Source organism: Phyllopteryx taeniolatus, chromosome 1, assembly GCF_024500385.1.
Source record: "Phyllopteryx taeniolatus isolate TA_2022b chromosome 1, UOR_Ptae_1.2, whole genome shotgun sequence".
Taxonomy (NCBI): domain Eukaryota; kingdom Metazoa; phylum Chordata; class Actinopteri; order Syngnathiformes; family Syngnathidae; genus Phyllopteryx; species Phyllopteryx taeniolatus.
This window is the reverse complement of record NC_084502.1, coordinates 13,287,009-13,314,526: the sequence shown is the minus strand read 5'-3', so window position 1 is coordinate 13,314,526 and position 27,518 is coordinate 13,287,009. Positions and strand designations below refer to the sequence as shown.

At 42.3% G+C, this 27,518-nt stretch overlaps 1 protein-coding gene across 6 annotated transcripts in view; it reads right to left on the bottom strand.

Annotated features, from left to right (window-relative positions):
- camta1a (calmodulin binding transcription activator 1a) overlaps nt 1-27,518 on the bottom strand; it is a 358,960-nt gene that overhangs the window by 319,337 nt on the left and 12,105 nt on the right. For all 6 annotated transcript variants that reach the window (XM_061773510.1, XM_061773500.1, XM_061773518.1 and 3 more), the window contains exon 3: nt 23,720-23,823. In XM_061773510.1, coding sequence (XP_061629494.1) covers nt 23,720-23,823 — 104 coding nt within the window. The remainder of the gene's footprint in view (nt 1-23,719; nt 23,824-27,518) is intronic.

Sequence of the window (27,518 nt, the reverse complement as noted above, 5' to 3'; positions counted from 1 at the left end):
GAATGTGATCTTTTACTTATGAACATAAGAGGGAGTGCATCCTTGCGCAAGCGGATTTCTTTCTATTTATTTTATTTCAACTTTATTTCACCAGGTAAAAGACCAGTTCACACAGAACATGTCTTTTGCCAAGAAGTCAGCTAGTTAAACAAACATCAAGTCCAAGTCAATCACATTTAAGTTGTTTATATTCACCTCCCCTCTCAAAAAGAGACAAAAATCAATCAGTTGAGAGAGAGACACATTTTATTTTATTTGACGTTCATGCTCAGACGTTACTCTTACTCAAGTAATTCTTTGGAGGACTACTTTTGACTTTTGCTGAAGTCATATTATGCTAAAGTCACAGTATTCTTACTTAAGTACAATGTGTGGCTACTCTACCTAACTCTGGAGTGCAGCGTGTGCCACGGCAGGTCGTAGAAAGTGCGTGCCATGATCGTGAGAAAAGGTGAATGAATGGCGAACGGCATGGAAAAAAAGCCACACTCGAGCCATGCGGACAGTCAGCATTGCTGACGGCGAGTTTCTTCGTTGTACATCTGGAAATAAACAGATTTTTGTTTACAGTTTGAGGTTTCACAGAAGCAACAAAGATTAGCGCAAAAGTCACTGTTCTGCCTGACATGTTATTTTCAAAAAAGCTTGTATTCTTTTGGATCAGAAACGTGAAGCCAACCCTTGTTCTTCTGCTGATTACGAAAGAACGGCAAAAGCTAGAAACAAACGTCTTTTGCAGTGAAAGAAGAGCGCCTCCTCTTCCTTTTGGTAGGCTGAGTGCTGATCAGTCAAAATACTCTCAAACAGCTGGCAGTATGGATGGGCTTTGAAAATGGCTGACAGTGACGCCGTTAATAAGGAGAAGAAGAAAAATAGGCTCGTCTATCAGCAAGCCGACATTTATAGATGGTAGCGTTACGGTGACACACAAAAGAAATACATCTGTATATAAACTTTGCATTTAGGCCACTGGAATAGAACGTGTGGCAAATAACGTCTGTCAAGCGCTCAACAAACATTTTACGGCCTGACATTAAAGTGAGAAATGCTGAAGCGACTTGAATCAGTCAAGGTAGCGGAGTAGCTCACACGCAGGTGGTCCGCTGTTCGTCAGCGCTCAATCACTAATCGAATCTCGAGGGAACAACAGGAAACTGGGTGCTTATGGGCAAAAATGAAAGGCATATCACAAGTGTTTGATTGATGTGGCAATTCCCATGGCAGAATGAGCTGCTACTACTTCACTTTCAACAAGCGCAACTGACACAATGCCCGTTACCTAAGATGGTCTTTATGGCTACATAATTCTCTTCAAATTGTGCTTCTATTCAGTGTAAAATCCCCTCAAACAAGTCAAGGGTAAAACTCCTCTCGCATTTACAGAAGCAGCAGACAGACAGATAGATACATGTTAAACCTTTTCTGACTTAAGTGGTCCACTCCACAGCATGTCAAAATTTGCTTTGAGATAGGGCTGCAAATACAAAAAAAAGAAACATTTCAATTCATTGGATTTTTGATTTCTTTTTTTCCCTCCCTTTATTCAAAAACTGGGCATTATCTCAAATTGACAGTGCAGAAAATGTACAAATAGAAACTGTTTATGATTCAATTCCTGGTTTTGGTTTGTCGGAACATGGGCAAAAATGTTGCTAATTGTAAGGACGAGGCGGCACAGTGGAAGACTGGTTAGCGCATCTGCCTCACCGTTCTGGGGTTGAAATCGAAGGTAGTTGCGATAGGCCACGACCCCAGTGAGGATAATCGGAACAGACGATGAATGAATGTTTGCCAATGTCTTAGTTTGATGACATACAAAGATAATCAGTCTGCTTCATTATTAATATTTACTGTTGAGAGGCCGAAATTTGGAGAATTTTAAGTTAAAACAAGTTGTCTAAATGATTCATCAATGATCAAAAATCGTTATCAATTAATTTGATCATCGATGAGTTGTCCATTAATCGATTAACCTTGCAGCTCTTCCATCCATCCATTTTCTACACCGCTTCTCCTCACTAGCCTATCCCAGCTACACCCTGACCTGGTCGCCAGCCAATCTCAGGGCGCATATAAACAAGCAATCATTCACGCTCACATTCACACCTACGGGCAATTTAGAGTCTTCATTGAACCTCCCATGCATGTTTTGGGGATGTGGGAAGAAACCGGAGTACCGGAGAAACATGCAAACGGCACACAGGCGGGGCCGGACTCGAACCAGGGTACACGGAAATGTGAAGCGGTCAGTCATATTGCTTTAAAATGATATGAGGAACTCCGCTTTGAAAACTGCTGTGAGTGAATGACTTAATAGTTACTAGTTATTTCCATTTCCGCACTCTGCAAATGTACCCAAAGGGGCCATTCAAATATTACATGAATGTTGAATGGTGAAACTTGGACCACGTCTTCATTCCTCTACGACCTTCGAAACCCAGATCCCAACTTCATTGACACATAGTAAAACCAAGAAAAAGTCACCAACACTGTAGCAAGACAACAAGGAGCAAGTATCCCCAAAATAAGGTCAAGCAAGGGCATCTCGTGTAAAAACTGTGCCAAACAAATCATGCGAGGGATTCGCTGTGACGACCCCTGACAGAGTCACAATTCTCTCACTGACCATTAAGTACGTGTGAGAAATCTACAGTATACTGTATGTATATCAACGTCATATACTAAAACAGTTAACGCCAACCAGACATGACCCCTCTTCCCGCGGGCTCCCTGCAAGGGGAATTGCTGTTGATAAGCCATGATCAATGCAGAGCTGGTAGAAAGCCAACAAGTACAACACAGCATGCCCAAAGGCAAAGAGGAGAGAGGACAGCAGACTGAAGGAAAGATGCTGAGCCATGCTGACAAATCTTCCTCGGCGGCACGTGAATTCAAAGCAGCAACGTTTCCACATCTTATGTGAGGAATGTTTTCAACCACGCATTTGGCTCATCGCAATCTAATCTTGCATTCATTGCTCCACATCATTGCTGTGCTGCGCTTTTATTTTTATTTAGTTTTAGCTTTTGTATCAACACAAGTAAAAAAAATAATAATACAAATGAAAATTGTCAAACGTCACAGGTGAAGTGTTATCATTTGTGTCATAAACAGTATGACAGGTAAGCCAGATTTTCTCTCTCTCAGAAAATCAAAAACGCTCCCAGAGAATTGAGCGAAAACTTGATTCCCCATCTGTTCCATAAATAGAGGTAACACTGTGAAAGTCCGCTTCACCAAATAATAACTTCCCGGGGCTTTCGAAGCTTCCAAATGATATATATTTTTTTTTTTTATAGTTTTGTAGAGAAAGCCCCCCCCCCCCCAAAAAAAGTCATGTCTTGACAAGGAGACGATCTGTGATCGAAGACACGTTTCAGCGCATTTAAGAACAGGGCTACGAACAACAAAGAGACAGCAGTTGCTTAAAAGGCCAATTTTCCAGTCTACATTGTCATTGTCAAACTCTTAACTCCAAAAGCAGACATGTACTCTGGCATCAAAGGCCATTGATTTTCTAATCAAGAGCAAATGATGATTGAGGCATATCTGCCCCCCCTTATCTTTCTGTTTCAAACCCTCCTTTCTGGATTCAATTTGACTTTGGCTCTTATTCAGCTAAGGAGAATCAGGACAGTCAAAGACACCTTACTTAGCATGTCAAGAATGAAAGAGAAAATGATCACAACGGCCAATTTCTCTGGGTCAGCACGAGCTCCTATTATGGCCTTATCCATCAACCCAACACTAATATCTATAAACTTCTCATATGTCCTATTTTCCAAGTTGGAGACACCAAAACATAATTATAGATGCGCCGTGATCACAGCTTCACAATTGTTCTTAAAAAAAAAAAAACGCAGCTGTATAGCATCCCAAGGTGAGTATAGAAATGAACAATGTTAAAACGGTCATCCGAAATAGAACCGCATTTTTATGACCCTGATAACATTTATTCCTAAAACCACACACCCAAACTGACTCGCCCTAAGGGGCTACACCCTCTCCGTACAATGCAGACTTTAATAATCCGACTTTCTCCCATGGTCAGCCTTCCTATGTATATGTTTAGCCTTTGTGTAATATCTGCCCGAGGATGGCGGATTAACGTTGGCTCCTCAATCTGAGTTTAGTTTGGATTGAAAGTTGAAATGTCCTTTGGGACAGGCCTGCAGCTCAGCTTAACAACGACACCCAAACTTCATCGTCTCTATTCCAGCCGCTATTTCACTCTGACTTTATTTACCTCATTCCAACTCATCAACCATCAACATTTGGATGGAGGAAAAGAGCCAAAGACAGATGGCCATTACCCATTTGTGACCTTCAGGCAACACATATCTACGGCAATGTGCAATTTGTCTTTATTTTACAGTACGGCACCACTGGTGGTGATATGAACAGATTAATACAGATCATAAAACGCAACGATGCCAACATCATGATGAATACAATGTGTCGCAGCTGTTTATGCTGTTTTCTCCAGTTCAATGAGTGACTTTTCAGATTTCTTTCTCTCAAAAAAGCCAAACTGTAAGAATCAGAACTTCCAATTCCTTCATTGAAGTCTTAAAGTAAATGGATAGTGCTTTGTGAAAGTTTTCACGTCTTAGTCTTCCCGGATGTCACCCGCTGGGTCATGAAAATACCCATATTACATAATTCACTGACCCCCCCAAAAAATGATGTGAAAAGATACCGGTTGAATTTGTTCCGTGACTACGCTCGTAACTCAAAACACCACTCTCTCATATCATCTTTCTCCACTGAAATTAATGGAAATGTAATTCATCCGTTCCAGCCTCCTAAAAAATAGACAACAACATCAAATAGCATTTTAAAATACTGTACTTGAACAACATACAGGACTGACATAATCAAATGGAATGGAAAGAATTCAACAGTTTTGCCACTTTTTGTTTTGGTTTCAATTTAGTGGACATTGTGCTGCTCCTTCTGGGTTGCATGCCATGGCCACCTGGGAGCAGTATAGTAGTATAATATCGACAAACAGATACATGGAGGCGTCAAAGTTTCTCAGGAATCCGCAGCAACATTATCGTTCTTCACAGAGGATAAAGAATACATGCCTGTGAGTATTTTTATACTATCTGTATACATGTGTTGCTCCAGCATTTACGTTCAAATATCTGTTGCTTAAAGGGCTATAACACCGCGACACTGATGTTTTTTGTTCGTGTTTCGCATCGTTAGTTAGCATTAGGCTAAATGGACTGGAATGAAAAGGAAAAGCCATGAGGTTGGTTTAAATACGCAATGTGGAATTTTCTTTGAGCGTAAACCTCAACTGGGAGTAGCATTAAACAGCTTTGAAGCCTCCCTCGAAGAATTGTTCACAATCTGCCAAACTGCTGCTTTCATGAATTGAGTTCGGTCGGCTGCCATCGGAGAGCACTTGTATCTCGAATTTCTGCTCACAAGTCAAAGCAAAAAAGCAATATATCGGCTGTAAATCGGATAACTAGTATGTCAAGGTAGCACTGTAGCTATGTTATTTTTTTTTTGTCAACCTGATTGTTGAACAGCCATTTTCAGTGGTTGCCTGTGCCGCCCCTGAAATGTTATGTTTCGTCATGGAGAGGTTTTGCAGATTTTTAAGCTGAATGCTTTGTGCCAGCATGAAAGCACTGGCCCATGTCATTTTTTTTAAAGGTTATCTGTGGATGTTTCGCATCCACAGCCTTTTTCTTTTTTCACATAGCTGCCTCTCAGAGGCACCAGCAACCACAGGGGGTGTGAGATGGGAAATCTAGCTCCCAGTCTGCCAGCAGCACATCACTACCGAGAGTGCACGGCTCACTGACTTAGGAGGATGCAATGTCAGGATTATCATCCGTTCCCAGGAAACTTCATTACGATCGGCACAGGCCGGTATGAGGTGGCTTCGGGCAAGTAATGTTTGCGTTTTAAATAAGGTGATCCCCAATACTGGAACAGTGAGTTCGACATTTTTAGACAGCTAGAACATAACAATGCCAACACAAAGTACTCAAGAAGTATTGAGTACATATACATACCCATGGGCAGGGAAAAATGACAAAAGAAATCATTTAAGAAGCAAAAATGTCAGCGTGTTGTGAATCATTTCTTCATCTGTGGATGATCTGGACATAAAAGAAGTACAAAAAATGTTCTGCAGGATGAACTCAACAGCAGTTAGACGAAGCGATTTCACAGTCGTATCTCATAACCCTCTGGATAATTAATTCTAATGATCGTTTTTATCTGCGACGCCCATCTCGATAAACATCAGCGCACAAAGCCACTCGTGTGAATGTGCTATTGAGCGTGACGCTGACCTTTCCGGTGCTTGCGGACCTCTAAGGACGTGTGCGTGAAAAATACCCTAAACACTAACGCCGGCCTTTTAGTGTGCAGGACTGATTTGATAGAAGCCTGACGGGGGTATTTATAGCATTGCATAGAGTCTCACTCTGCTCTGCTTCCTACACCACACCACGAGCACATTCTGGCCTAGACACTATTGGCAGCCCTGCTCACTCACTGGAAAAGCCATCATGTCAGCATACTGGCAGCAGAGAGCATGTAGTGCTAACAGGTTTAGGGGTCTGCAAGCTAGAGCTGAATGCAGTTCATTATGCAGTGACAATATACATCCAGCTTTGATGCTGTTCCTTGCGTACGCCCAAGACAATCTGCAATGGAATGTCACCGTTTCTTGATTCCAATGCAAGCGTTAGCAGCTTTTCTTTCCAATGCCGGATGTCTTCTAGGCTTCCACCGGCATTTCTATGTCATCATTGGCTTCAAATTGTGGAGGCAATCTTCCAGAATGCACAGAGACATTGTCGGAGCCTCTCTTCTATGAACGCATTCAACGCCGTGGACGTTTCTGTTCGTCAGCTGGAATCAAAACCGTTGAATAGATTTGTCAAATATGTTTTTCTAAGGGTAGGCGTGGAAGAGGGTCTCGCCCAGCTTGGAAAACCATTCGAAGGGCTAACAGTCGGACAGGTGTAGACACCTGACACTCGACCAGAGTATGTACTGTATATGCAGCGTGTGTGTCACGATTGTGAAGGAAAGAGGACGCAGTTCACGGAGTGACTGGGGAACGTCGTGTAGAAAAAGCCACGCTCGAGCTACGGAAAATAATGCCCAATTTTCTGTGGGTCAGTAAAAAAAGGAGGGAAAAAAAACATGAGGAACTCCGCTCGGCTGGCGGTGAATGAATGAATTCATTTCACTCATGCTAAGGCTGAAATATCGAATCAATAAATACATTATAATAATTAGACGACAATTTGGAAAGCCCTTTAAGCTGATAAAAACAATGTGTTGCTCACAAATGATCTGGTTCAAAAATGAAAACGTCAGGGGGCGGGGTTGTTGTCTACTGCTGCTGATTACTCTGATGAAAATAATCATTAATTCCCAACAGAAGGAATTATGGTATAATGTGTCTACGCACATTTGAGCATTTGCCTTGATTTATGTGACTGTTCCATCAATATGCCATTCATTACAGCATGCAGAGCATGTACAACGGCATCACATCCTTCAGATGTTGATTAGATCACATTGCACTTTGTGATCCATTCATCAAAAATACTCTTCAAAACTGTACTTTTAAGTTAAACTATGATCATTTCCAATGGTGGAGCATTTTAAGTTGTCGGGTTTCTTTGACTAATTGATGAGTTAGAGCTTTAGTTTTAAAAGTACTTGGCAGACATAACCTTTCAAATTTGGCCATTCAGCAAACAAATGCAAATCAGTGAATTTGTATTCAGCCAACGCAATTTCATTTCTATGAGTCAAGGGGCCATTTTCAATTGATATCATAGGAAAAATTGTTCTTCAAAGCCAAGGCCACCATTAGGTCCAGCATATTATCAGTAACACTAGCAGATCGCCCAAGTATATGTTTCCCAAAATAAGACAATTCAAATTGTCCGGTGCCTTTGCCTCTCCACGAGGTTATCAATAATGCCTTCCTTTTGTCACGCCACATTGTTTCGTCATCTTAAGGAATGCTATTTAGCTCGAGTTCAGAGGCAGCCTGAGCGCGATTCCTTTTGTTTCGCTTAGTATTCATTCGGTGTATGGTAATCTGCTGTTGCTGTGCTCAAAGTCATCTGCAACATCAATTTCTTATTAATACAGCCCGTAAATATCCTGAAGGTAAGATTTAAGCCTTAAAACACGTGTGAAGAGTGGGAACAAAGAGAAATCCAATTGTAATTTACTGCTCTCCTTTCTTCAAGGAATTCAAAATTGCATTGTTGTTTAGAAATCCGATGTTTTTGAAGGCATGTGTAATGATCTTTTTCTTTCTGAGAGGCTCACAAATGAATAGCCTCACACAATAAGAAAAAAAAAACCCGGCATGTATGTTTCCTTCGTCAACTAAAGTGAGCTGTCGGTGTTTTACCTGACACTAACAGTTTTAGCAAAACCAATCTATAGCTCGCGCGTGTAAATAAAAGCAAATGTTATCTGCCGACAAGAGCTATTAAAGCTGTTGTGTTTATTGGGAGGGCCGACGACTACAGGCCCCGTGGCAATTTAAGAGTAAATAACTGGCTCGGACAAGAATAAATGTAAAGCTGCTGAAATGAGTGGGATATCTGAAGGACTGCCGTCGAACATATTGTCCCTGTCGAAGAGTTAGCCCGTCGGAGAGCATCAGGTTTGTGGATGCAATCTGCTCAGAGTTTCTCAAGCACATTCGCTGTGAGACTCCACCTACAAATGAGAGGTTGGCTTTGTGAGTAGGCCTCTGCAAAGAAAGGGATGACCGAGTTGTACCAGGAGCACAAAGAGCTCAACCAAAAAGTTGCAGTGTGCCATCTGTGCAATATAGGGTTCATAAAGTTGTTCCACCCATTGTGCTTTTTCTTTCTGTGGAACACATCAATCTAACTTGGAAAAGGCCTAACTTTGTCTGGGCGCTGCTGACTAAGTACGGTCTGAACTCAAAAGCTAAATTATTTAGCCAGCAAGTCCAGTTGATAAATGTTGGCGGTGCAGGTCAATACATTACAGGGATGTGTGGACCACCTTCTGTGGGATATATTATGCATTGGGGGAGATAAAGGCCATTGATTGTCTCCAGCAAGGTCACTGGAAGGTCTCTTTCTCCGGTCTAAGGGCTCTATCTCGTGTGGCAACAACTTCAGGTCACCGACTTGGCCAGAGCACATCAAATAAGGTTAATCAATCTGTGCGGAGAAACTATGAACAGTCTAGCATTTACCAAGGATACAGGCTGATAATGGGCAGTATTTATATGTGGGCATAGCTAACGTTTACATTATTCATGGGGCTATGGAAAATGCAATGGCAGTGCTAATATAATATTGACCTAACCCCAACGCTACATGAATGGCAATGGAGACACAGCTCAACACACACACACACACACACACACACACACACACAAGGCTTGTGGAATGTCTTCCTGGAACGTATCGTTTCCTCTTTTGATCAATCCGCATATACATGATACTTGGAAACTCAATACAGAAAACGGCTTTGTTAAAGGTCAAATGATTGAGTGGATACAACGAAAAGGGATATGGCAACAAAAAAGACACATCGGTGAAGGCTTCTCGCAAACACCTTGAGGTGTCAACGTTTCAGATGTTCTGTTCGCGTTTTACTGAGGGATTGCGCAACGTTTGGCATTACAGGTACATGACTGGACGCTTCTCAATTAGTTGGCCAGTCTGAGCGACATCTAAGGACTTTGGTAGATGTGATGAAAATAAAAAAAAAGTGACTGAGGGAATTAGCGGCATTTCAAACCCATTTAATAAAAGATGCGTGTGGCTAACTTTACACTAAAGCCCAATTATCTCTCAAGATAACAGCAAACCAACAGGCGAAAAATTTGATTACATTGCCAGTCTGGAACCACCGTACAAAATCATACACATTAATCACTCCTTGGATGGCTGATCAAGAGAACAATTTCTCAATAGAAATATGATGCTGAAGAAAATGTATCGGTGAACTGTGTTTGTAAACTCTTGTAATCTCTATGAATAAATGTTTGCATTAACACACGATTGGTTACACATAATATAACCCAAGGGTTACGATGCATGAGCGTCTTATGGGAGAAACACAGCGCATCATACAGCCGGGCAAAAAAGAGATTTCTAAGCATTTTTGCTGTTAGATACCATCAAAGCACATTCGATCCTTTGTACTTATAGTATATAAACATGACTTTGAAAACTATCCTGCGGTGGGAGAATAGAAAAGCCACTGTGGATCCGTGTTGCCTCATCAAGTGAGATTTCAAAAGCCAAAGCGGAATTTCAATGGCCCTTCAAGGTTCTGCTAAAGGACAGGCTTAGTTGAGGAGAGAGGAGACGAGGACAGGTTATTACAGGATTTCTGGCACCTCAACCTCTTTGGCTCAAGTCAGAGGGAAACTGTCTTTCAGCAAAAAAATCGACACCAAACCGCATCTATCTACTGTGAGCTCTCTGGAGCTACAATACGAGTTGTGTCAGAAAGGTTCCAAGATTGGGATCACAAATGATATCATTCAAATCCAAACTACAAGTTTTGCCCTTGGAGGTAATCTCCCTGGTGTTTAACGCGGTTTCCCGGCCGTCTCCACCATGCCTTCACGGACTCCTGGAAGGATTCTGTCGACACAGCCGCCACGTCTTCAAAACGGGTCCCCTTGGTGATCCCATTGAGACAGGTCAGGTGAGGAGGGAGGTTGCTCTTTTCGGCCAGGAAAACAAAGCAAACGCCGCAAGATCACTTTGTAAATGCTGCTTGATCATCTGGCCCACATTGATGGGGAAAACGTTTGGGACACCAGTCCTGCAGGTTTTCTGACACACGTCGTGAGAAGAGCTGCACTAATCTCGGGATGACAGCTCCCCATTCGAGGAGCTCCCCTGTCGCAACCACGAATGTACTGAAAGAAAAAGACGTGCTTATAACCACCAAGGCAACATTGGAAATGCACATAAAAGTGGCCTAATTCGAGTGTTTGTTTGCATGCAGTCTGCACAGCACATACCCGATTTTTCTTTTTTTTTTTCTTTTCCTGCCTTGACGGAAGACGGAACGGAGGACAAATTCATCCTGATTAGGGTTACGGGTGAGTCACTTTGGACTGGTCGCCAGCCAATGACGGGGCAGAACGGAACAAACAACAACTCACATTCACACCGATGGACAACCTGGTCTTCATGCATGTTGTTCAAATGCAGAGGAAGCACAGGGAGAGCCTTCCAGTCCAGAGATTCAAACCCTCAGAACGGTTAGGTAAACGTGTTAAACACTCTTCAACCGTGCTACCCAGGCCAAATTCAATGTAGTCCTATTGTTGCGCACAGACTATATTGTTTTTTTTCCTATGGACAAATACACAATAAGTCACGTAATCAATAAAGGTTTTGCAATTACACAGTATGGTCACAATATCAGCTCTTCATGTACTTTGCATTCTACATCCAAGACCATCCGCTGCCAGAAAGGTTTTCCAATATGCTGGGCAGATGTCTCTTGGAAGCCAGAAAAGGCACGAGTGCAGAATATAATCAACAGGGAGAGCTGAGAGCAATCCAATAAGCACCCAACTCCGCTTTCAGTGTGTACTCAGTATAATTCATTCTTCACTGAAAACGCTTTTGAGCTCCAACTTTTATTGGGCACACTAAACATGGGCAAGATTTGCAGCAGCAAAAGTACATTTTAGACATTTAGGTGACCAGGGAACAATAGCAAAATAGCACAAAGTCATTCATGTTTCTTTAAACAGCTGTTAAAAGAAAATCCACAGAGAACATCCTTGTTCTGTGACTGTATGGGAGCCAGAAAGGTTTTGAAAACTTGCTCGGTTCTGGATCTCGGGCCTGTGGAGATGGATCATTATGTCCTTGTCAGCTCTGTTTTTCAAACTGAGCCAGGTTTATTGATGTTTAAACATCTGCGGAAGAAACGGGGCGTCATACACTGGGACCAAAGGGCTCAAGGACATCTTATCAAAAGAAATGACTAAGCAGACGAAACTGACAAATTTGAAAGAACAAATGCAAACTTCACAAATTTAGAAGCTGTAATGCAAACAGGCGGCCACAAAATTATGGAAGCCTTCATTATCTATGCAGATCAAATCCCAAATGCTGCCTTTAAAAAAACAGTCATTTTCATTTAACAGTAAATGACACGAATCAGAAAGCCTTCAATCGCACAATATATTGTGCTCGTAGTTTGCCGTGGTGCTAGACACAGCTCTTATTATTGATGCCGTACAACTGGAAACCACTGCAAGCTATAAGTACAATCATAAAAATAAGTAAATTCAATAAAACATTTGAGGGACAATTTGCAATTTTCAAACTGCTAACAATATTTGTATGTAGCCTGATTTCATTCCAAGCTCAGCCATGCAGCCATCCGCATATAGGACACACTCCACCGTTATATATTTTGATCCTTGATTTGAAGTAGCGAGCTGTCCAATTCCTTCTTTTTAAATTTTGTTGCTAACCAGAGTTAAATAATCCTGTCAAGAAACTAGACTAGTCTACTCGGCGAAAGGCTGCGGTATGTCCCCGCGAGCCTCCGTGCGCGCAGTGGGCGTGTGCAAATGACTGACAAGACTATTCGGTCACACCTCCTGTCACTACATTCTCTGATTGGCTATTCTTGTTCTTCCGTGCCCAGTTGTAAATTAATAAAATAATAATACAACTTCAACAAATATTCTACTGTCAGGTCATACAGACAATTTTAACATATATTTTTAAAACAATGTAATTTTTTGGGGGGAAACTGCAAACTCTCCCTACATTACATGAATACATCTCAATCAGAAATGAACATTATTATCTTTGTCAGTGTAGCATATTTAGAACAGCTCTTGCACTGGATATTGTGATATGACCCAAGCGCTTGCAGTATGACAGTGTGGCCTCGCCGTGTATATTTTGCTTCAACCAATCTTTTCACCTTTGTGTAGCAAAAAAATGAATTCAATTAAATACTGACGATAGGTTGCATACATATATCCATCCATCCATCCATTTTCTGTCGCGCTTCTCCTCACGCGGGTCGCGGGCGCGCTGGAGCCTATCGCAGCGATCATCGGGCAGGAGGCGGGGTACGCCCTGAACTGGTTGCCAGCCAATCGCAGAGCACACACAAACAAACAACCATTCACACTCACATTCACACCTACGGGAAATTTAGAGTTGTCAATGAACCTACCATGCATGTTTTTGTGATGTGGGAAGAAACCAGAGTGCCCGGCGAGAGCCCACGAAGGCACGGGGAGAACATGCAAACTCCACAAAGGCGGGGCCGGGGTTTGAAACCCGGTCCTCAGAACTGTGAGGCAGACGCTCTCATATATATATATATATATATATATATATATATATATATATATAAAGTGAATGTTGTGGTCCTACTGCTTGCAAAGCAGGTCAGTGTTGTTATTCCCATCTTGAACAATCAGAGTTGAATCATTTTAAGGCCTAAGCAGGGTGATAGAGGCGCTACCATGCCCAGACCTGTCCATCAGATCGAAAAAAGCATGATGGGCTGCATTCCAAAAAGGCCAACAAAGGATCCCAGCCTGCCGTCCTTGCTGACTTCTCATTCTCAAGGACCTTTAGAGATCAGAGATGAGCACACAGAAAAGTTAGACAGACAGGACAAAAGATTAAATGCGATGGACCAAAGAAAGTGAGTAGGGGAAGTCAGCAAGATTGAATGAACCGCAAGAACCAATATGGGCTTCAAAGAACAGTCAAAAGGATTTCCACGAGAAGAGAAGCCTTCTCAGTCCGAACGCAGATGAAGCCTCATGCGGCCTCAGCTCTCTGGTAACATGCAGAGATTATTTGCTCCTCTGAGTCTCTTAACAATCTACAACCCCAATTCCAATGAAGTTGGGACGTTGGGTTAAACATAAAATAAAAACAGAATACAATGATTTGAAAATCACGTTCAACCTATATTTAATTGAATACACTACAAAGATATTTCATGTTCAAACGGATAAACAATACGGATAAACAAACGTTTTTAAACAAATAATCATTAACTTGGAATTTTATGGCTGCCACACGTTCCAAAAAAGATGGGACAGGTGGCAAAAAACACCTGTTTGGAACATCCCACATGTGAACAGGCTCATTGGGAACAGGTGGGTGCCGTGATTGGGTAGAAAAAGGAGCTTCCCCGAATTGCTCAGTCATTCACAAGCAAAGATGGGGCGAGGTTCGCCTCTTTGTGAACAAGTACGTGAGAAAATAGTCCAACAGTTTAAAGACAATGTTCCTCAACGTACAATTGCAAGGAATTGAGGGATTTCATCATCTACGGTCCATCATATCATCCAAAGGTTCAGAGAATCTGGAGAAATCACTGCATGTAAGCGGCAAGGCCAAAAACCAACATTGAATGCCCGTGACCTTCGATCCCTCAGGTGGCACTGCATCAAAAACCGACATCAATGTGTAAAGGATATCACCGCATGGGCTCAGGAACACTTCAGAAAACCAATGTCAATAAATACAGTTCGGCGCTACATCCGTAAGTGCAACTTGAAACTCTACTATGCACACCAAAAGCCATTGATCAACAACACCCGGAAACGCCGCCGGATTCTCTGGGCTCGAGCTCATCTAAGATGGACTGATGTAAAGTGGAAAAGTCCGACAAGTCCACATTTAAAATTGTTTTTGGAAATTGTGGGCCTTGTGTCCTCTGGGCCAAAGAGGAAAAGAACCACCCGGACAGTTATGGACGCAAAGTTCAAAAGTCAGCATCTGTGATGCTATGGGGCTGTGTTAGTGCCAATGGCATGGGGAACTTACACATCTGTGAAGGCACCATTAAGGCTGAAAGGTACATACAGGTTTTGGAGAAACATATGCACGCTGCCAGAACTAAGACAAGGGCATGCAAAATCCTCTCGGACCCTCCCCACCCTGGTCACCAGCTCTTCCAGCTCCTTCCCTCAGGTAGGCGCTACCGATCAATGCAAACTAGAACTAGTAGACATTCCAACAGCTTCTTCCCTCTTGCAATCAACTTCTTAAACAGCTAACTTACAATTCCATTACAACAAGCTGGCAATTTTTTGACTTGAGTTCGTTGTCACATTTCTGTATTATGTATTACTCGTGCACTCACTGTAGTTGTCTCGCCGTGCTGCACTATTTGCATATAGTGGCCACTCATGCCAGAGTAGCATCTGCTCCATTTGCACACTGATTGAGGAGTATCTGTAACATTTGCACAACCATTGTCCCAGATTATCGCACTACTCGTCACTTTAAACCGCATACACTCCTTGAAGTCTCAGTGCCCTTTGCACATTGGTCATTGCACCGGACTATTGCGATATTAGCCATTCGAACTGAGGACTCTGCATCTTTTTGCACAATTGTTGTTTGTTGTTGTTTTTTGTCAATGTCTTTATGTCTCCAAAGTGTTCTGTAAATTGACTGTCTGTTGTACTAGAGCGGCTCCAACTACCGGAGACAAATTCCTTGTGTGTTTTGGACATACTTGGCAAATAAAGATGATTCTGATTCTGATTCTGATTCTGATATGCTGCCATCCAAGCAACGTCTTTTTTATGGACGCCCCTGCTTATTTCAGCAAGACAATGCCAAACCACATTCTGCACGTGTTACAACAGCGTTGCTTCGTAGTAAAAGAGTGCGGGTACTAGACTGGCCTGCCTGCAGTCCAGACCTTTCTCTCATTGAAAATGTGTGGCACATTATGAAGCGTAAAATACGACAACGGAGACCCCGGACTGTTGAACAGCTGAAGCTGTACATCGAGCAAGAATGGGAAATAATTCCACCCACAAAGCTTCAACAATTAGTGTCCTCAGTTCCCAAACGTTTATTGAATGTTGTTAAAAGAAAAGGTAACACAGTGGTAAACATGACCCGGTCCCAGCTTTTTTGGAACGTGTTGCAGCCATCAAATTCTAAGTTCATGATTATTTGCTAAAAACAATCAGTTTAAAAAAGTTTATCAGTTTGAACATTAAATATCTTGTCTTTGTATTGTATTTAATTAAATATAGGTTGAACATGATTTGCAAATCATTGTATTCTGTTTTGATTTATGTTTAACACAATGTCTCAACTTCATTGGAATTGGGGTTATACATCAGGTTTTTCTGTGAGGCAGGATTGAAGGCCACTCTCCTTGCTTTTACTGCCTCAACCAAAAGATACATGATGTTCTTCTGCAGGCTATAACTGTTTTGGCGAAACACAAAATGGGAGAACCAGTGGAGCGGAACAAATGCCAAGCTACAAGAAGTGTTTTTAAAACACCTAAAAATAAAACGGAAATGGCAAGTCTTCCAGATATGAACTCAGCTGAGACTAAAGATACAATTTTAGTGGAGATTTCCACAAGGAGTTCACCTGAGATAAAGCTCATTCGGATGGATGTACTCCATCAGGAATGTGCACAGGCGATGTAGGTACTCCAGTTCGTGACAAAATGGAGAAGACAAAATAGCATGCATGATCTAAAGGAAAGAAATTCGTCAAACAGAAGGATTTTACCATTTATATAAATCTATCGGCGGCACGTTCACACTATGCCCACATTATTGAAATACATGTTTGAGAATGAAACCAGGTTTTTCTCTCTGTCCTGATGGGCACGACACAGCAGGTGAGGCTGGGGGAGACCACCTCATCCACACGCAGCATCATCACTGGGGCACCCCAAGGTTGTGTCCTCTCTCCGCTGCTCTTCTCTTTCTACACGAGCGACTGCACCTCAACGCACCCGGCTGTCAAACTCCTGAAGTTTGCAGATGACACCATTGTCATCGGCCTCATCAAGGACAGTGACGAGTCTGCATATCGACAGGAAGCGGAGCGGCCGGAGCTGCGGTGCGGCCGACACAACCTGGAGCTGAACACGCTCAAGACTGTAGAGATGATCGTGGACTTCAGGAGCCATCCTTCGCCACAGCTGCCCCTCACGCTGTCCAGCTGCCTTGTGCCAACCGTCGAGACCTTCAAGTTCCTGGGAATGACCTGAAGTGGGTGATCAACATCAACTCCGTCCTCAAAAAGGCCCAGCAGAGGATGTACTTCCTGCGGCTTCTGAGAAAGCACGGCCTGCCACCGGAGCTGCTGAGGAAGTGCTACACAGCGGTCATTGAATCAGTCCTGTGTTCTTCCATCACAGTCTGGTTTGGTGCTGCTACAAAAAAAGACAAACTTCGACTGCAAAGGACAAACAAAACTGCTGAAAGGATTGTCGGTACCCCCCTACCCACCTTTGAGGAGTTGCACGCTGCCAGAACTAAGACAAGAGCATGCATCATCCTCTTGGACCCTCCACATCCTGGTCACCAGCGCTTCCGGCTCCTTCCCTCAGGTAGGCGCTATCGAACAATGCAAACTAAAACTATCAGACATTTCAACAGCTTCTTCCCTCTTGCCATCAACTTCTTAAACAGCTCATTTACAATCCCATTGCAACATGCTGCCAATTTTGTTTGTCTTGAGGTTGTTGGCACATTTCTGTGGGGCCAATGATACATTACTCCTGCACTCACCGTAGTCGTCTCGCCACGCTGCACTATTTGCATATCTGTTGTTGACCGATACTGGCCACTCATGCCAGAGTAGCATCTGCACCACTTGCACACTGACTGAGGAGTATCTGCAACATTCGCACAATCGGCATTGTCCCGGATTATCGCCCTACTAGTCACTTTAAACCGCGTACATTCCTTGAAGTCTCGGCGCCCTCTGCACAATGGTCATTGCACCGGACTATTGCTATATTAGTCATTCAAACTGCTCTAATTGCTAGAGGACTCTGCATCTTTTTGCACAATTGTCACAAAAATAATAATAATAATTTGTACCAGATAACGAGGAACCCTTGACTGCTCAGTGACTGTTTTTGTCAATGTCTTTATGTCTCAAAAGTGTTGTTCGTCAATTGACTGTCTGTTGTCATACTCGAGCTGCTCCAACTATTCCTTGTGTGTGGACATACTTGACAAATAAAGATGATTCTGATTCTGATATCCAGGAATTTCTACAGTTGTGATGTCAACTTAAAAATCTTGATCGCCGTCGCCAAGCATTAAGCACACTGGCTGAACAATATAGCACTTCTCCCGAGCAATATGCTATCTGAAGTAACATGCATAATTCAAACTGAAGTAATATAGCTTAGCAGTGGCTTTCTTGTAAGCTGCAATCTCCTGACACTTCCGACAGGATGTTGAACCGCTGTTTTTGTATTCCACCGGGGTACAAGTGACAAGAGCAAAGCTGGCATTAATTTTGTTTGCAATCTCTTTCAATTTTTTTTTGTGTTCTCTTGGCGCTGTGGTACTAAATTTTCCTTCCTTGGATTGTATGTTTTGTGTGATGTTTTTTGTGCACATTGGACCTTCGTCAAGGCTGAAGTTTCGTTTCCATATTTGTCCAATTTGCATTATTATATTATTTGGGCTCTGAAGACAAGTTAATGTTCTTGTGCCTCAAATAAATCCACAAGACACTCTTTGTGTTTTTGTTGTTGTTGTTTTTTTACATATTTGTACATATATTTTGAGAGCGTAAGCATCGCAAATTAGTTCAAATCAGTATTCACAAGGGACTGTCTGCTGACTCATAAGGATATTGTGTATCGTTTTGGAATTTGTATCTGCACCTTCTCAACCTCTCGCTTGCGTGCAAGTGCGGATATTTGTTTGGTTCTATGTGCGCTGCAATTGGCTGGGGACCAGTTCAGGGTGTACCCCGCCCCTAGCCCAGAGTCAGCCGGGATCGGCTCCAGCACGCCTCCGACCCTAGTGAGGATAAGCGGCACAGAAAATGGATGGATGGATGGATGGATGGATGGATGGATGCAATTCAACTCTCTTCCAAATTGCTTCCACACAGAAAACGCCCGAACAGGCAATTGCCAGGAAAATGTAGAAATCGTCACATCTACACCTGAATAGCTTTACAGCTCAGTGAACATGTGAAGGAAAAGAGAGTGAGGGTGAGTTCAGGACACCAGAGGAAGAAGAGTGTAAGAAATCGAAGACACAAGCTGGGTTCAATTTAAAGGCTTCCCACAAGGGGTGAAGTGACCTGCATCTGCTACCTTGGAGGTCACGCAATATCCACGCCTTCAGAGGATATGACAGAGCCTTCCTTGATGCACGCGCACATGCAGTGCAGGACAGCAACCAGGACACCTACAAAGACCTGACTGCTGGTTTCCTTTAACAAATTCACTGTTCGCAGTCCCAGCACTCATCAGCAAACTTATCGAGCTCACAGGAAGTTGCTAAGAAGTCAAGCGGGCAATTCCGTCCAACTTTTAAATGCCATGATGTGATGAGGGGAAAACACAGCATGAAACGTATTTAGTAAACTGCAATGGAGAGCTTCTGCAGCGAAATCAAATTATATGATCACTTGCCTCCTCACAAATACATCAATTACCCTGGGTGATTGTGCTAAAGAAAGAAATCGAAGTAGCTGTCAAAAGGCAACGCTATTCCTGACAAACGGTGCTCTCTGAACCGCCAAAGTCAATTGTACAGGCGTTTTGCCATAAGGAGTTCAGTTCAAAGATATGAATGAAAAACATACCTTTGTTCAAAGATTCCTGAAAGGATATTCACGACAAATAATCAATATTATTGATTGACGTTTTTGGCACTGGTCCCGAAACGACAACCCAAGAAAAAAAAATACACACATGCAAAGTAAAAAAGTAAATAAAATGACCTTTAACTTCCAGTGACTGCATCAGAAACATTCATGAACATTTCCACAAACACCACCAGTTGGTGGGAATCATATTAATTCATGTGCATGCATAGCAAGAACTCGACTAAAGATGGAGAAAAAAAAAAAAAGAAAAAAATGTCAACGGCTCGGTGTTTGATTAGACCGGTACGAGCGAGGACATCCATGAAAACAACACAGACGGGTCATGTTTAGTATGTGTAATAACTGAAATAGCCTCTCTAAACATGTCACATTAATTCCTCGGGACCAAAAGCATTTATGCTATGTTTTAATGAGGTCAGGTTATTCTAAAAGGGCCAAAGTATTGGGTCTGCCATACACCTCACAAAAATCTAATTTGTCTGTGTCCATAAAAGCCGATGCTTTATAGGAGAAGCGAGAGCCTTTTATTGCCAAAGACCTTCAGTGCGCACAGACACGGCACCATTGTTGTTTAATGTGACACATTTAAACACATGTCGGTCTCATCTCTGTAATTGTATTCAAATGGAAGAATTGTTGTGACAAATCATAAGTGCAACATCCCAGATAACACTGACAAAGAGCACGTTAGTCAAAGATAAGGACTGAACGATTCCGCCGCTGAGCACCCAATCGTGCTTGTCGTTGCAGCAACCTATCTTACAGTGTTACCGACGGGCGCTTGGGTTTATCCAATCTCACCTTTAATTGCATTTGTCCAGGCTTTTGATCATCTTCTTCATCATCTGTTACACCCTCTGCCTGGCAACGCCTTGCATGTACAGTGGGCACCGTGCTGTGGTTCTGCTGGCAGCGGTGCAAGGCCTAACAACATGGCCATTCAAATGTGTAGCAGGCCAGTGGAGGCGAGAGCAGCTGCTCTCTTGTCTGGTGCAGTTCAGCACCAGTTCAGAAGCAGTCACCGCTAAGCTGAGTTGAGAACTCGCAGTGCTCGGAGCCTCGTGTCGTTCATTACAGCCTGAGGGTGTCATGCGCTCCTCCAACCGGGCTTCGAGCAGCACTCCCTTGCTTAATAATACTGAGTGAGAAGAGATTGTCACTGTCAGAATTGTATTAACGCGCTGTTTGTCAGTGCTTTGAAATGACGCAATACTGAGCCGCTTGTTAAAAGTCAAGGTTTACCCTTTAGAAGAGATGCGGCAAACACATTGGCGCCTTGAGACCCGACATCGGGTCGTCATTCGGCTGATCTTTGTCTTTGACTGAATGGTTAACGACTGGTTAACACATCTGCCTCACACTTCCGAGGTCCCGCTTTCAAATCCAGCCTCCCTGTGTGGAGTTTGCAAGTTCTCACCTTTCATGCGTGTTTCTTTTTTTTTTTGGGTGCTCCGGTTTCCTCCCACATTCCAAAAACACACGTGGTAGGTTAATAGAATACTCTAAATTGCGTGCAGGTGTGAATGTGATTACGAATGGTTGTTTGTTAATACGTGCCCTGCGATTGGCAGGCGACCAGTTTAGTTTGTACCCCACCTCTCGCCCAGAGTCAGGTGGGATAGGCGCCAGCACACCCACGACCCTAGTGAGGATATGCGATTCAGATGATGGATGGATGGATGGATGGTAGCAGTGAACTCAACTCACTTCACAATATGCAGCAGTTTGGCAAATTGTGAACAATTCTTCAGAAAAGAAGCTTCAAACTGTTTAGTGCCACTCCCAGTTGAAGTTTACTGTTGGACCAAACATTTAAAACAACCAGACAGCTAGCTAAATGCTACAACATAATGCTAACACAGCATCGATAGTTGCGGCGCTACGACCCTTAAAGCAATGGCTATTTGAATGCAAACGGTGGAGAAATACATGTAGACATACGACATCGTAATTCTAACAGGCATACTGTAACTTATTTATGAGTGGGAAATGAACCCACGAACTGAAGTCAGGCCAGTGTACCACTACAAAATTAGCCATTACTGACTTGCATATCCAAGAGCAGTTATTTATTTCTATATGTTGTCATTTCCTCACAGAAGTTAAAATAGTTTCTCATAATATTGCATTGTTTGAATCCGAGCTTTGCATTGCATACTGCAGTCGGGAACATTGTAATTCTCCAGGACATCTCTGGTCCTGCAACCTTCACGCCATCATAACCAAACAAGAGGCAGACAGTGTTTGAGCATGAAGGGGATATAAGTCTAAAGCCATCCCTGTGTGACATGTCCTTCTCTCCAAAGATTCCCATCTTAACGGAAATGTCTAGCAAAATAGAGGTCATGGTGTCAGAGTGACAAAAAGCAAAAGGAGCCATGAGAGAATTTACTTTTTGTCGTGCCTGAGCAGCACAAAAGTGAATAAGTGCTACTTATTGGACTGGTGTAGCTATGTCTAATGCGTTGTTTCCGGTCATGACATAGTTTTGTATTTCTTCTGAGTAGACAGTGTTGTTGATCATTTGAAGGCAGCTGGTACCACACGCAGTGCTCAAGATTTAATCATCAAATGAAGAGTCAAATATTAACTTCGGGTCACCTCATCGCAACAGTGACCGCTCAATGTCCTGAAGTTTCAAAAAAGCGAGGTGTAACCTCAATACAATCAAATGTTCATGACACCCACATGAATCACATATGTCTGAATCGAATATGATTTCACAACATAAGGTGGATACCGTATAGTTCACGTCTCCTGGGACGGTTCGGGCGTGACTGATTTGGCGACACAATACTTTGCATCCGTTGTGACGCTAAAACCAAATGATGCAAGCATAACGCAACAATACCAACCACAGGGATGCGATGCGATGCCATCAGGATTTCCAAAGTGTGCATCTACGACTCTTTTTTGCTTCCTATCAACAAACTCCCATAGCTTATGACAATGACTCCCAAGCGGTGTGCCGTGAGAGATCATCAAGTGTCCAATTTCACAATCGGTCCCGAAATGATTTAAAAAAAACAATACAATCGTTCATTGAACAAAGACCTTACGTAATTAGCATACCGCCCAGTCAAACAATAGCACCATTTACGGCATTTATGGTGTCGGTTTGTGTTGACTTGGCTACGTTTTACCATTTCGCACTAGATGCCCTTCGCAAAGGTTCACGTCACATCAAGAGGCTTACACTCCCTTCCTGTCACTGATTATGTTTGCGCCCTCAGCACGAGAAACACTCTCAATTTTAGAAAATGATTCCTCGCTCTCTTCTGTCAGGAGAAAACATTTTGACTTGCATAAGACAACACTGCTGGGATCGTGTTTTGCTCGGACTTTTTCTCCATTCTTATCTGCTCAACAGAATATCGCGCCACCAGAAACACAGCGGCTTGGCTTTGTTAAAAAAACCAAACGTGACTTTTAATACACAGCCGACAGCATTTAGCCGCGTCAAGGGCTTAGAATTACAGTTTGAGATCAATTTCAAAGCCGTGTTAATTAATTTCGACTGCTAGCGGCACAATGCAGGTCAGAGAGGGCAAACATGTAACACCATCGGCCAATTAGAAACACAAAGCTTTTGCATTTTTTCATAACTGGGCTGAGGACCAAGGAGCAGACATGACAGATGCACACTTGATGCGATGCACATCATAAAGTTTCTATTCATCATCATCGACTATCAACATCTATCCATTCACGAGTCACCATATATATTTGTAAAAGTATATGTATGTTACAAATTACACCTTATTTGTTTGATTTTATTTTGAGTGTTACTTTCAAATAAGCAAATCAAGAGTCCGAGCACTTGTTTTTCTTTCCTTATTCTCTCATTTGTTTTTCAGTCAATTCAATTTCAATTTCCCCCAAAAAAACAGGCATCACAGTGCAAAGCATTTCTATTGTATTGTGCTGTTTTTATAGTAGTATAGCATTTTGGGGCTATTACACTAACATGTGTGACATACAGCATATGCATGTAAATTAGGGCACAGACATGTTGCTGTAATTTTAAAATATTCATCAAAATGTCAATAGAAACCAATCTGAGCTTTTACCTCATTGGTGTTCCACCGGTGCCTCTCCTTCGGCAGCGAGGTGCATTTTGGTAGACATTCAAGCAGCTTCTTGGGCAGGTATATTTTCAAATGTCCATGTTCATCTAGAACAAGAGCAGGACATAACGGCATCATTAGTGCAGGCCTCGTACTGTGAAGTAACAATCCCCAAAAGAGTGAGGAAATTCATCTAAGAATTGAATATTGCACATATTTTATCAAGCGCTTGAATAAATTATTTTCCAGTGCAATACAATCTATCAAGGGAATTGACCCCACATTTTTCACTGTCAACTTGAAAAGGCTGTGTGTATACATTATTTAGACACAATAAACACCCTTGAGTGATTCTGTAGCGTTTGGGGACTTTGTGGAGGAATCTGCAGCATGTCACAATGTGGTATTCCGGGAGATTATTACAATGACCAAGCCCGGCGCTTAGAACATAATATAAGTCATCCAAGCTATAATGTGAACTTCACAATCGGTTTACAAGCATTATAAAACACACGCATCCACACATGCATGGATGCATTTCAATGTCCATTTCATGACACTGCTTTCTTCCTGCTCACATATGCAGACATGCACATATTGTCAAACATAAGGGGCACACACTTGACTGCATTGTGCGAGGTCCTGTTCGAGGATGGAAGGTGATGAGATGAAGCGTATTTGTGAGCCAAATGCAAAATAGTCATTGTCAATGATCTTATGGTAACAGCTGCTGTGGTTCTACACAACTATATGCTAAATGAGGCATGAGTGTGTGTGTGTGTGTGTGTGGATATCGATAGCTGTCACGTTTAGCTTGTTTCTTACTGGACTGGATGCCTACTTAGAGATGATGCAAACATGTGTGGAGCACAACCTAAATAACACGCCACAGCCAAGTCAATCAATTGTATTGATTGTCATGGATGTTTCGAAATGTAGTATTCATGTTTAATTGCTGTAAACGTGCAAAGACTGAGAACAACGTAGTACTGAATTGCAGAGATATTGCGTAACTGTACATTAACTGTTATGCTATATACTGTTATTGCCATAACTGTTTTTCACCTTTTCACTTTTCCAGATTTTTTGGGACGTGGCTAAAGCGCCTTCTTTCGCATCAGTGGTTAACTGGCGCAATTACGACAAGTTGTTTGCTACCTAGCTACGCCTACACCCCAAAAATGCCTCTTCCCTTCGGATAAACCGCTAGAACGACCACTTTAGAGCGCCTCATTGTCGGCTGTGAGTGTGCGCACGTCACACAGGTAAGGCAGAAGAGCGAGGGGGAAAAAACCAAAGTCCAATGTGACAGCCAGCGTGTGGACCAGGGCTTTGCAATGGCGTTGCCGCTTTAAAGCGCTTCACTCTCACAGTGTGGAAAAGTCACGCGACTACCCGGTGAGATACATATATTCCAACCACAGGAGACTTTAAGCGGATAATATTTGTGCAGCTCGAACACGTAGTTATGTGTAGGCTCAAAAAAGATGCTAGACAAAATGCTATCCATTATTGTGTTATTTGACCACGCCCCGTACGTAGTTGAAGCGCATTCTGCAGACATGCCCATATCATTTGAGAGAACGGCTTGATTTTTTTTTACCATTCGGAATTCTCCTTTGAAACACTCGGCATTTTTTTTTGAATCATTTGAATTTGGCAGGGTTGTTAACAACACTCTTCTCCGTGGTATGTCAAACATAAAAGATTGGAGTTTGCTTTTTGCCTTACAGGGTCTTTAAATACGACTACATTACAAGGATGCAAGCAAAGGAGACTTTAGGATATTCAGACTGAAGAGAATGCGAACAAAGACAGAAAAAAGCTGACTGTGTATTCTTCGGGTGGCTGATTTGAGAAGTTGGCAGTAAAATGGGAGAGAAAAGTTCAACTCAAGCAAAACACCACTTTAAATCCAAAAGAAATAATCCACTGCTGCTCTTGATTATGGGGATATAAGAGGAGCATATGTTGCTTGATGCACATTCAGTGCTCCTGGCCAAACAGCTCCATATGGACAATTTTGTGCAAGTTGGTCCATAGAGATGGAGCTGGCGCTCATAACATGGAAAACCATTGTTCCCTAAGGATTTGTCTTAAAAAAAAAAAAAAAAAAAAAGCAGGCCTGTAGATCTGTACCATTTGCAGTATCCATCTGTACCTATAATTCTCACTGTAAACTGTTCATTATGGGATGCATAGGTATGTATAATACAGTAATTTGCTTCATCCAATTAGAAATCACATACAGCATCTGCTCCAGGGTGTTGCAGGAGCTGCGTGAACTGCAAAACACGATGCAAATGAGTGATCAGACATAAAGAAGGAAATGAGGTGTGGGGCAGGAGTTTTAATAGTAAAACAAAACAAAAATTGAACGCTGCATCAGTGCAGGGGCAGGATGGGCATGCCTTATTGGAGCCAATTCACGTGCAGATATTCCCACAGGTTAGAGCAAAAAGTCTGCACAGAGCATTTGTTGTAACAAATAGCAGTGGTGGCAGATACATTATGGCAGATCTGTCTTCCCACAGATTATTCGGGAATCAGCGCTGCCCTCTGGCACAATAACACCAGAGCTGCACTGGAATACATCTCAACTCAAGTATGTCGAGGATTTCTTTCACCAGGAGAGCTGAGATACAAATCAGACATGTCTCCCATGTCTCCCAGCAAGCCAAAACATGCAGGGTGCAGCAAAATAAAACATTCAATTAAATAAATCATAGACCATCTTAAATTGGAAAAAAAAAACAGCAGTGAAAGTAGTTATTATAAAGCATTTTAATATGATGATCCAAAGCTGAGAATCAGACAAAATGAATATGTGTATCATCTATGCACTGTTTAAACTACAAGTCACATCATGCAATTGTCATCTACGTAGATGTTCCACTCTCACTACGCGGCTCTTTTCAATTTCATGGTGAATGTAATCCTACGCCTTAAAACAAGTTTAAGGGGTAGATTTATGACACAAATCACTTCAGTGGTGTATTTTGTATTTTCAAACACCTTAACATGTGTATTTGTTTTTTTAGAATGTGTCGTTATGTTTGCCAACAGATATTAGCTTATATGACCAGTCCCTATGCAAACTGAGGGTGGAGGTCTTTGAAGGATCAATTCTCAGATTCAAATACAACGTCCCAATTCCAATGAAGTTGGGACGTTGTGTTAAACAGAATACAATGATTTGCAAATCATGTTCAACCTATATTTCATTGAATACACTACAAAGGCAAGATATTTAATGTTCAAACTGATCAACTTGATTGCTTTTAGCAAATAATCATGAACTTGGAATTTGATGGCTGCAACACATTCCCAAAAAAGCTGGGACCGGGTCATGTTTACCACTGTGTTACATCACTTTTTCTTTGAACAACATTCAATACGTTGTTTGGGAACTGAGGACACTAATTGTTGAAGCTTTGTAGGTGGAATTCTTTCCCATTCTTGCTTGATGTACAGCTTCAGCTGTTCAACAGTCGGGGGTCTCCGTTGTCGTATTTTACGCTTCATAATGCGCCACGCATTTTCAATGGGAGACAGGTCTGGACTGCAGGCAGGCCAGTCTAGTATTTTATTTAGTTTTTATTTTACTACGAAGCCACGCTGTTGTAACACGTGCAGAATGTGGTTTGGCATTATCTTGCTGAAATAAGTAAGGGCATCCATGAACAAGACGTTGCTTGGATGGCAGCATATGTTTCTCCAAAACCTGTATGTACCTTTCAGCATTAATGGTGCCTTCACCGATGTGTAAGTTACCCATGCCATTGGCACTAACACAGCCCCA